This window comes from Alosa pseudoharengus, unplaced genomic scaffold (genome assembly GCF_046254945.1).
Source record: "Alosa pseudoharengus isolate Yale_2024_CS ecotype anadromous, Long Island Sound unplaced genomic scaffold, YU_APseudo_1.1 YU_APseudo_1.1_scf_17, whole genome shotgun sequence".
NCBI classification, from domain to species: domain Eukaryota; kingdom Metazoa; phylum Chordata; class Actinopteri; order Clupeiformes; family Clupeidae; genus Alosa; species Alosa pseudoharengus.
In genome coordinates, this window is record NW_027468640.1 from 28,828,936 (window position 1) to 28,841,248 (window position 12,313).

Genomic DNA, 12,313 nt, shown 5'->3' on the forward strand with positions numbered 1-12,313 from the left:
CGCCACTACCAAATCAACATAGAGGAAACACTGGAACATTCACAAGCTCAACTGGGATTGAAGCCCTGATGTTTTCATGTAGCAGAGCTGTGTGCATTTCAGTGGCAGCTATTTTTGTCCTTTTAATAGTTTAATGGTTAATGGCATTACACTATATTTGGTGTCCCCACTATGCCCTCTATCAAAGGCCAGCCAGAGGTTATGTTATATGCACACACAACTATACAGAAACAGTGAACAGACACACACACACACACACACACATACGTTGTTTATGTCATTTTATAAATAATTATAAATACATGACACATTATTACTTTTGTTTTTGTTTTCATCCATGGTTGGTTGACATTACAATAGAATGGACCCAGTACACACTGCACTTCCCTCAAGAGAAAATACAAAACCTTGTTGCTTTCACAGTGTGGGACTATTCCTCTTTGACACATCAGATCTCCAAACTCTTGTGTAAAACATTTCTCATGAGTATTCCTAACAGAAAATCTATCCATGCCCTGTTTATCGACTATCAATGTCAAAATAAAATGGGCCTATACATGATGATCTTGGTATTATCTAAAAATAAAATATTGAGATGTACATTTGCTGGCTATATGAACACACATTGATTATGAAAAATAGGCTACTATAATATTTTGATTATTGCAGTGAAGCAAGCAGACAAACAAACAAACAAACTAAATGTGTTATTAGCAGCAACCTTTACACTTTGTATTCTGTGGCTGTGCTTTAGTAATGATGAATAGGTTATATGGCCTAGACTATTTACACCAGACACAAATGTAATCAGTGGAAATTATGCTAGAAACTGTAAGTCTAGTATTACCAATGTGTAATTAATAACATAATAACAGAACATATCGGGTGCCCGGTTTGGCTTCAGACATCCCGCCACATTCAGAATCACGCTACTGGGTGGGACTGAGCAGCGTTTTATGGACCCACAGAAGGCAATGGACTACATCAAATCAACAACGTCTTTGGAGATCCCGGACCCAGATTAAAAAATTAAAGATTAAATTTAACATTGCAAGAGGGATGCGGGTGACTATTTCCCATGGTGTTTTGCAATAGACATTTCTATAATGCACATACAGGCAGGAAGAGAATTGATTCAGAGGATATTAATAGAAATGCTCAAATATGGTCCTCACAAATATATTGAAATCTAGTTGAGCACGGCATGTCATTCCAAGCTTTTGAAAACTCTGTAGCTTCTGAGGAGATTTCTACACAGTCTTCACCATCACTGTAAAACCGAACAGTACAAGTAAAACAATGTTTTTGATTTGTAAACACTCAAAAATGAAAAAAAGTTAATAGTACTCTAATCGTCTGTGTTACTTGAACAAATTTGAACTTTTAAGTTGACAGCACTCATCCGCTTTAAGTCATTTGAAAAAATACAAAGCGTGGGAAACTTCCCCACGCAAATTGTAGCAAATTTGTAGGCGGATCTTCTGCCATACGTGGACCTTGTGTAGCTACAGCACCAACTAGCCAACGCCGAGTGACGCGACGCCGGCAACGGTCGACCACCAGATGACAAGAGTCGAGAACAAGAGCAGTGAAAATAGACGACGGGATGAGGAGACAACGAGAAGAGAGAAAACCGCAATTAAACGTAAGTGGAAAAGTGACGTGCATGTTGACCCTAAAGCACGTCCTTTATCATATTGTTTAAAAACCCGAATGTTTGAAAATATTGTCTTAGGCTACGTGACGTAACTTTATCCAGTTAGAACTAGCAAGCTAGCACTAGCAGCTAAGAATTTGGCTGCTGTATGCCAGCACTCGCTGGATCAGCCAGCGATCTAGCTCAATTTGCCAATGTGAGTACTAAAAATATTAACTAATTAACCCCCGTTAGCACTATTTAACACAATAGCTGGGAAGTGCAAGCTTTGTGGTGCACTGCTTGATAACAGGGCACAGGTCCTGCAACATTATCGTTTACAGCATGTTAGCAATGTTTCCTCCATTAACGTTAGTCTACTGTCATGTTACTGACTGTACATTTAAGTCAGTAGCTTAAATTCATTTGACACGGTCACACACAGTTCATGCTCAGTCAGAATGTGTATTATTCGCATGTCAGCTGTGTAGGTGAAAACAACCATTTAATGTGCAAACTGTTCTCGGCCATTTAAGGATGCATTTAAAGCGACATCATGAGATGGTGGATTGTCCTAATAGAGATTGTCAGTATGTTCAAATGTGTATTCGTCCTTCAATTCACAGATTCAGAAGTTGATGCAAACAACATTGGCATTGAGAAGGAAGGAGATCATATCAGACGTCCTTCCCCGCAGACATAGCCTATTGGTGCGGTGGTGGCCTGCAATCATGTTCGAATCCCAGGTAAGCCTTTCTTTTGTACAAATACTTGGAATAGATTAATTTCATGTGTGGTTCTGACCAAATGTGTTTTAAATATTTACACTTATCCCCCTATTTTGAGTTTTTGCTCGAAATTGCACACCGCCTACTAACAATGGCCCTGTTTCCACATACTTTGACTTATATTCAAGTGCTAGACCCCCTGAAAGCAGAGGTCTTGTAGATTACAACTCCTCCATGGACTTAAGATAAAAAGAATGCTTTGGTTTCAGAAGCTGTACTATCAAAGAAAGGTAATCATATTGAATTGCATTTTGTAGTTATTAACTGGCTTGACTCCATGTTTTCTCATGCAGGGATCCTCAGATGTAAATATCCGACGTGCTGTGGCGCTCCGTGGCCTTCCTTTCTACCTCCATGAGGATGATGCCACTTTTCTAAAGACATGGGATGTAAGTAAGCATGTTTTCTATTGACATGACAGTTAAAGCGTAACTGTGGCATTAAGCGACCCATGGCCTGTTGTTTCGAGGTCAACGCATGCTATTAGAATGAAAAACAATGAGAAAATTGGGTACAACATAAAGCAAATACTGGTCCAGCAGCTTAAATGGGTGGAAATGAGGTCCTATGTCTAAAATCCTGAACCACCCCTTTAAACTAACCTAACAAGGCATTTTAACTGAACTGAAACTAAAGCCAAATTCCCTGGTAGGTTATCAATAGCTGCTGGGCCACTACTCTATGTTGCACCAATTTTTTTTATTCTTTTAATTTTATTCTTACGAACAGCCGTGACCTCGAACAACAGGGCTATGCGTCGAATAACGCTGGAGTTACATTTCAAGCTTTTGTTTTTCTGTTTGTTTTTTCACCAAGAAACTCCAGGGAAGTTACTTAGTATTATTTCAATTGAAATAATACTAAGTAACTTCCCTGGAGTTTCTTGGTGAAAAAAGTAATTATTTCAATAATGCAACTTGACATGTAATGCCTATTAGATATTCAATTAACACACAATTGTTCTTTGTTCATTTCTTCAGGTCTCTCAATCGGAGTTCCCAGATATTGAGGACCTTACTGTTGAACTCATTCTGATCAGCACGAACAGTGCAAATGCATCCCTCTGCCCAAAGAAGACTCCTGTTGTTTTGGATTGAAATGATTGTTGAATTTCCTAGCATTGGTCAGGCATTTGTCTATCTAGTCTGTATGCCCTTGATCTAAACTGTGTTTATTTGAATTTAGCCCCCACTACAGCCCTGTTCTGAACTCCAACCATTTTAAACAATCATGTTTAACAATCACAATGGTTTACATGAAAATAAAAGATTAAGAAGAATTTCACTGGCCTTTGTCAACCTTTTTAATAATCTTTTAAGTCCTAAGTTGAAACTAATCAAAATGGACAAGTTTGTTCAACTTTCTGGAAATTAAAACTTTTACGTTTCAAATTTAATTTAAAGAATTGGTTGAAGCAAAATGAAATATTTCATGCCGACATCAATAAATCCAATTAAGCTATCTAAGCTTAATTTTATTAATTACCGTGAACTCATGTAGTTGATGTTTCTTTAACTTAAAAAAACCTTGTTGAACACACTCAAAATTTGCTAGTGAAGACTAATTAAAAAAGGTAAGTTTCTTTGACTTAGCAAAACCGAGTTACTATTACTTAAATTTTTTTGTGTAATCGGTTTCACCAATTTTTTTGAGTTCAATTAACTTGTCGGGTTTTACAGTGATCCTCTTCATCCGCGTCATCTACATCATTAGGTTCACCAGGTGCCCAGTAGCTAGATTAAATAAGCTCTGTGAGTGAGCACTCCAACACATGCTTCCACCAGAAAAACAACACTAGTTTAACAATATCTTAATATTGGGTTTTACTTACGGGTTTGTCAGCACGGTGCCATCCACCCATTTCCATACACCCTCCTCTTCAGTATCCGAAAGACCAATCCAGTGATTCTTGTAAGATGCTAGGAATTCCTGTGAAGTGACATGTATGCAATACAATGCTGATATGTTGATATGTCAACTAAATCATACTCTTGAATGAAAATGTAAAAAAAAAATCAAGGTATGTGTAGATCATGTCTTTAATGAACATCAGTGTAATATCATTTGATCTCACCTGCTCATCTTCATCGTTCACAATCACAAGATCTGCCCCCATTTTTAAACAAATTTGTCTGCTTTCACTCCAGGATTTCTTCGCAACACTGATTTTATAGAGACTTGTTTTTCTGCGAATCCATTTATCCATGATACGGCGTGACACTAAGGAATGTTTACATTGGCACACTTTGAGACTTTCTGGCCAGAGGATTAATAATATATAAAGTCACATCACATTGGCTGCATGTCTCACAAATGACAGAGATCCATTTATTATGCATACGAGACATCCAACATTAATGAAAATGAAACAACTTATTGCATAATACCTTATGTTAGAAGGCATAAAGAAGACTTTAGAACACCTTCTATTTCAGCGCAACCTCTAAGGACACTTGCATGAGCTTTTTGTGCAAGAGTCTGACAATCATTACATTTTTACTCACCTAATTTGTCACGTAGGCTCTGCAGCTCATCTCTTTCTCTAGTCAAGTTGTTGTAACTGCTCTGTAACTGAGATTTCTCAGTGTTCAAGTGGCCGTAAATGGTCTGTAAGATTTCTTTTTCTTTGGTCATGTTGTTAAATGTGTCCTCTAACTGTGACTTTTGAAGGGACAGGTTGTTGTAAAGTGTCTGTATGAGGTCTCTGTCTCTGGTCAGGTTATTGTAACGGGACTGTAAGTGGACTATGTCATGGGTCAAGTTGTCGAGAGTCTGTTGTTGAAGTGTCCCATCGCTCGCGTTGTTGCTGCTGTGTGATTTGAATAATATGATGGCAACAAGTAGAATCACACACAGCACCGCCAAACACACTGTAGCCAGCTTGTAGGATCCTGAGGGAGACATACAGGGTATATTGTAAACACACTGAGGCAAAGATACACTTACATCATGTAATGAGATATTGAGCACTGACAAGATTGGTCTCCAGAGACTCTCCATGCAACATGTACCTTGCCTTTGCTTGATTAGTGAAAATTAAAACCAAAAAAGAAAGATGAACAGTGATGTCGTGATTAATATGTCTCTCTGCCTGGGCTAGGGGATAAACCGTAAATATACTGTACCATATATACAATGTTGACACTATCGTCTCATATCTATACATGTCCTGATGCAGACATACTCCCACTTGCCCTGGACTCCTTTGCTTGCTGCTGTCCCTTTCTACATTAAATTGAGATTTTATTTCTATTTCGCGCAGTCGAATCGTTTTTCTTTCACTGATAATACACACTCTACCTTTACTAGCTGCAACTACTGGACAGGCACCAGGTAACTACACAGTGTGGTCTAGGGTCATAGCTGTTGTTGCACAGCAGTTGCTAGGTAATAAGATAAACTTCTGTATGTCTGCTGCCGATCCAATAAAATCATGCCTTTTATGTCTGTGTACATGATTTGATAACCAAGAAGAATTGCAGCAGAAGAAAACTAAGGTTTTACTTGAAACTGTGAAAAATGTTGTATACATATTTTATACAACATTTATATATATTAATTAAACAAGTGTGATTCAATCATGTTACAGTTACACTGCAAAAAATGAATTCTAACCAAGTGTTATTAATCTTATATTAAGATTAAAAAATCTATTTGGTATTGTTTTTAGTATAAAAAGACTTACCTAGCGCCCTCTCAAAAGAACATTTGACTTAATTTAAGAAGACTTTGACTTATTTTAAGCAGTCTTATCAAGAAAAATTTGCTCAACGCACTGGCAGACAAATTTGCTTGTTTTTAGGACAAATTTGCTTAACGCACTGGCAGACAAATTTGCTTGTTTTCAGGATGAGATGTCTTAAAATAAGTCAATCTTTTTTTAAATTAAGTCAAATGTTTTCACAAGAAAGCGCTAGGTAAGTCTCTTTATACTGAAAACAATACCAACTTTTTTTTATCTTGATATAAGATTAATAACACTTTGTTAGATTTTGTTAGATAAGCAGTTTTTGCAGTGTACATATTACAGTTTAAACGTATTCTCTAGAGAACTACAATGTTGGTCCAATATACAATGAACAAGAAAGCAATTAGCCACATCATGTAATACATCATGTAAGCTGAGTTATTTATTATTTACAACAAGATTACCTTCTTTACTAATACTGGATATGCCCATCTTGTTGAAAGTCTTACTGGTGTGTATTTCAAAATCTTGCTTGTTTTCTTCATCATCAATGTTCTCAACAATCGCCTCAGTCATCTCCATTTTGTATCCCTTTGATTGACTGACTGCAGAGAGAGGGAACAGATCTGTTCTACCCTGAAATTAATAGTCTGATATACATCTCACAGAGCTGGAAAGTTGAGCACTTCCTGTACTTTCAGGAACATGATGGTTAAAGAGGAAGTAAGACTACTAGTTTCTACTTATTTCAGGATTTTTCCTCATCATCATCAACAATGAAGACACTGTGTATAATAGTATATTTCTTTACACACACACACACAAACACATACACACACACACACACACCCACACACACATCTCTACTGACCATCAAGGTACTGGATGCCAGTTAGTGTTATTATTATTAATTTGCTTAATGCAGGCGTCACATTTATCATAATATCTCTATTAGTCTGTTTCTGTTAGTTTTTTAAAGTTTGTGCTGTCAATATCTTGTACATCTCTATGCTCATTGTGCTGGGGAGCGCGGTAGCGACATAAACATCTAGCTTTTCTAACGACAGCCTTTTTGTTGTAAACAAAATCAACCGAAGCGTCCTCAGGTGACATGAATGACTAGGCACCGTTGCTCACATACTGTACCTATGGTTGCTCATCCATCATCATATAACACCTGCCCAGACGATTCGATTGGTCTGTACAAGTTCTCATAGAGGCTTCTCAATGGAACAAGTCCAGACCGAATTTCCCAAACACAAATTTTGTGGGCGGGGTTTAATTCAGGCTTGCTTCCAGGCTAAAGAAAAGCATGTTATTTACTGTACTTTCCTTTTACATAATTGGATAAACCAAGTGTCAGGAATCAACAACTCGCAAAAATAACATGTATATATGAGCACAACCAAAAGATTTGATGCCATTTTCTCTCACAATATGCTAGAACCAAAATGAGCACAGGATGCTGTAGTCTTTATAGTTTCTGTGTAAGGATATGCCTTTGATCTTCAAAAAAGAGAAAATAGGAAGGTTTCTAACCAGATCCAGTCACTGAACAACACAATGTTTGGTAATCGAAAGGAAAGTATTTCCCAGAAACTCAGTACAACCCCTATGTGGGCGACTACTGAAATGCTGACGCCCTCAATTTTAAATGAGGAAGTGTCCAGACTTTGCTGAAGATGATACTAAGTACGCCCTCATATATTGTTACATCTTACAGTATTGCTTTCCAGCTCTCTCCAAAATCATTTGTTGTTGACTAAATAACCAAAATCAAACAGAAAATACTAAAATAGCTTCAGTACCATGAACATATATAAAATGGTATGAGATGCATGGCATTACTTTTCTTGACACATAGTCATGGCCCAATTTGTTGACACCTTAACAGCTCATTAAAGGAATGCTTCATTCCTCCTGAAAAGTGATGGCATCAGAAGTGAGTGTGAGTGTGTTTTTTTTTTTTTTTACAAAGATAATGGCCCGGACTGATTTGTTGTTGCCTCTAAAAAAAGATGATAACATTTTGGATTATACTGGTGTTTCAAACTAGGTGTTTCACTTTAATTCATATCACAGATTTAAAGATTTTTGATATTGAATTCAGTCATTTAACTTATAATGAAGTTTTTAAACAGTCTTGGCTCTGTAAATAGAAAACAAATGTGATTTATACGCAGAGCCGGACAGCCGCCAAAGTCAACTCCATGGTTAGATTTAGATAAGAGATGAAACCATGGACGAAACAATGGATTAAGACGCAGCAGGTCCATCCCGGGAATGTGCCAACCTGTGGCCCCACCTCGCCAGACTATTTCAATTTTCTGAACAAGTTAATGATAGTTTTCGCTTCAAGTGTTTCCATTACAAAATAGTATTTTGTATTTGAAATACGTATTTTAAATACATGTGTAAGAAATACTGCCCATCCCTGGCAACATGGTAAAAGATGAAAATGACTTGATTTTACTTTCAATCCCTTTTACATTCTCCAAGGTATTAACATTAAATTGTTTTTATAACTCCATGTAGGATGTTTCTGTACTGTGCACTGTGGCAGTAGTAATGCAATATTTAGAAAATGTACTCTTGTACTCTTGATACTCAAGTACTTTTAAAAACTTTAAAACTTTTACTTTTACTTTTACTTAAGTAGACATCTGACTGTTGTACTTTTACTTGTACTTGAGTAAAATTTAGCAAAGGGTATCTGTACTTTTACTCAAGTAAAGCTGTGTACTCTGTCCGCCTCTGTTTATACGTATCCATGCTCTATATTATATTGGATTGGTTGTTGTGTTTCGATGTCAATAATCTGTCAGACTGTGCTCTTGAATTAGTGCTCCATCTAGTGGTGTAAAGTGGTGAATATTCCTGACTAAATATCCAGTCCCATCAGTTGAGTTTCCATGGTGTCCATGGTATTCAAGTCAGAATGAATACATTTGCTGGGTGAAAGAGAACACAGTTGACACAAAACATGACATTTCAATCATTTAGTTGATCCTAAACATCTTGTGATCAGCACCCTTTTGTTATGCAATTGTAAGCTTTGGTAGCTCAAGGTGCATATTACTGTATGATACCATACGCAAACAACCAGGGTTTCCCCACTTCTACCTGTCTTTCTCTATGATGTTAAGGACAATATGAATATATACAGAGAAAACCTTTGGTTAGGACATCAGACAAATAAAATTAGTAACACAAACATGTTTTGTTATCATCTTGTGTATGCGATAAGAAGAATTAATTTAAAGGTGCAGTCAGCAATTGTGCTTACATCACAAGTTTATTTCTTAGCAGACATTTTGTCCAAAGCAACGTACATTTAGCCTTAGAAATCTAGATGCACCCTAGCGGCGGCAAATTAATTTGCTCAGCTTGTACGTCTAGTATCGAACCATAGGAATTTCTATTGGCTTAACACCGTGGATGACGGCCAATCACAGCGCTCTATTTCGTTAGAGAGTCTTAAGGCGGGCTTAACAGGATAATGACATCCTGCGACGGTGAACAACAAGGAAGGTGGCTATGGCAAAAGAAGAGCGGTTGTTTGAATCGGCGTTGGCGTCAACTTTGGAGGAGTTGGACTTGTGCTTTTCTTTGAAAGTAGATCAACACAATGCACTTAAGTCATTCCTTTCGAAGAAGGATGTATTTGCCGTTTTGCCGACCGGATACGGATATGGTCGTATAGCGCTGGCCTATTGCATGCCTAGGCAGTTTGAAAGACAATTCTTTGCCCGCCCCTTGGATTAAGCGAGGTGAATGATTCGATGCCAGACTATACATGTCAATGATATAGGATGGCCCGCCAGGCTAACGTACATTATATATAATCAAGGAACAAACACCAGAGAGGTAGCTCACCCCCTATTCCCAGAGATACTCCACACAGTGCACATTTCTGTTTGGGGGACATGCTACCCCCACTTTGTTTGATTACAGTTTTCGGAGCCTGGGCTGCCTAGACCGGGGTTTTTTTGTACAGTACTACTCATGGGATGGGAAGCTAGCGGATTGTAAGGAGATGTTCGCTGAATGTGACAAAATATGGTACGCGTTCTACACAGACACATAGCAGAACTATAACTACACAGCTTTCAGTGGGTACAGAGGATGGAACACAAACATTGCCTTTTGCATTGCATTTCCTGATTGCAAATAGTTAATTTATGCTTTTTATTATGGTAATTGATATTGCTGTAATGCTCATACACATATATTGACTCAATCAGTGGAGACTGATAGAAGGTCTTAGAAATGGTCCTCACAAATGTATTGAAATGAACTATAACATGGGACATCATTCCAAGCTTTCATAGGGTCGGCAGCTTTTGAGGAGATTTCTGCACAGTCTTCATTCCCTGCATTGTTAGGTTCACCAGGTGCCCAGTACCTATGAAAAATTTACTCTGTCAGCTGGCTGATTCAGTGATGTTTTCAAACAGATGCTTTGACCAAGAAAATCTACGCAGCTTTAACAAAATGGGCATGACATTTTTAGATAGCTGCAAACTATGGTAGAGGTAACAAAGCTAATACTTTATGGTCAGTGGTGTGCCGTCTACCCATTTCCAGACACCCTCGTTGTCAGTATCTGAAAGTCCAATCCAGACATTCTTATATGGTAATAGGAATTTCTGTGAAGTTACAACAACATAAAAGACAATCTGTTATTCATGCTGTTTAGTCCAAAATCAGAAACCTTGGCCTGTTTGTGTCGTCCTCTGTATTTGCATTCAATTGCTGTCTATTTAGACAGTTATATAATATCAGTAAGTTGGTTACTCTGTTGTACAGTTGAATGAGTGTTCCCATAATGTTCTGCAAGTGTGAATGGAATAATGTATACTGGTCTTGCAATTAAGTGAGGGAGGTGTTCTCATGTTATTGTGTAATGTTTAGTAATATCTATAAATCATGTCGTGTCAATGTAACTGAGCCTCTTGTTGACAGATGTGTTTAGCCTACCCTTAATAATGTGTTTTCATTTCTATCCTAGTGTTTACCTATTTTTGTCCTCCATTCAAATAAATGGCTTGGTAAAGCTGATAGTAAGTTTTGTTTCCCGAAGCCTGTTACAATGTAGCAGGAGTATATACAATAGAATATAAAAACAAAACTACAACATGTCCATATTTTACTGTACCTGCTCCTCTATGTCATTCACAACCATCAGGTCTGCCCCCATGTTTAAACAGCTGTCTCTGCTCTCCTGCCAGGATCTCTTCTCACTGCTGACTTTGTAGAGACTTGGTTTTCTGGCAATCCATCCGTCTGCAAGTTTTGAATCTGTTGAGCAAGTTTGAAAGAATTTGAGATTTTATGACCAGAACACGGGTGTCATACTGATATACTCCTTCATTACACCTATGGGCAAAAAGTACAAATCGTGTGCTGTTCTTCCTTTTTTGCCCTACCTTCCATGTCAGTTTTTGTCTGCATCTTCCTTCCTGATGATGGTATGTAATGGTAGGATTCATCAATTTATTATAGAGATATTGCTTATAACACATTGTCACAAACAACTGGAGGTGAATATATCTTTTCATTATTTGATTTTCCTTTTGTATCCAAAAAATCTGGATATAAAACCTGCTGGCGGGCCAGTATCATTGACACCCCTGGACCAGAGGCTTAGGGTGGTGAGTAGGTAGAAGGTATATTTTCTGCATTACTTCCATACTGTACCATCATCTTAACAATGTCTCCACAGACGCTCAAACATGCAACGGAACACAGAAGCAGACTATTAACACAGCTCCCTAATTGTACATAATGAAATGTAAAACATATCACACAGACTGTTAGTCATTACTTTTTCCCTCACCTAATTTGGTACGCAGCGTCTGAAGATCATCTCTCGCTCTGGTCAAGTTGTTGTAACTGGCCTGTAGCTGGGCTTTCTCATCAGACAGCATGGCGTTGCTAGTTTGCAAATCAGACTTCTCTCTGCTCAGATTGGTATAGTTGCTATTTAATTGTGACTTCTGTAAGATTAGATCGTTGTAACTTATCTGTAAGAGGTTTCTGTCATCAGTCAAGTTGTTGTAACGGGTCAGTAGTTGGGACTTCTCTTGAATCAAAACGTTGTGACTGGTCAGCAAGAGGTCCATCTGTTTATTCAGGTTGCTGTAAATCGTCTCTGACTGGACTGTGTTGTGGGTCACATTGTTGTCAGCTGTTAGGCGT

General features: G+C 37.8%; 1 protein-coding gene across 1 annotated transcript; it reads right to left on the reverse strand.

Moving 5' to 3' along the window:
• Nucleotides 1–9,903: 9,903 nt before the first annotated feature.
• On the reverse strand, nt 9,904–12,313 carry LOC143127615 (CD209 antigen-like protein A). Its single transcript, XM_076289209.1, has 4 exons — nt 11,952–12,313; nt 11,271–11,413; nt 10,664–10,761; nt 9,904–10,517 (listed from the first exon to the last, which is right to left on the reverse strand). Exons 1-4 carry the CDS (start codon nt 12,235–12,237, stop codon nt 10,376–10,378), a joined length of 669 nt encoding a protein of 222 aa, XP_076145324.1. The 5' UTR covers nt 12,238–12,313; the 3' UTR covers nt 9,904–10,375.

Coding starts and splice junctions, on each gene's coding strand:
- LOC143127615 (XM_076289209.1), bottom strand. CDS start 12,237: ATGGACCTCTTGCTGACCAGTCACAACGTTTTGATTCAAGAGAAGTCC. Junction 11,414..11,951: donor GACGCTGCGTACCAAATTAG/GTGAGGGAAAAA, acceptor CTTGCTCAACAG/ATTCAAAACTTGCAGACGGA. Junction 10,762..11,270: donor TGAATGACATAGAGGAGCAG/GTACAGTAAAAT, acceptor GTAACTTCACAG/AAATTCCTATTACCATATAA.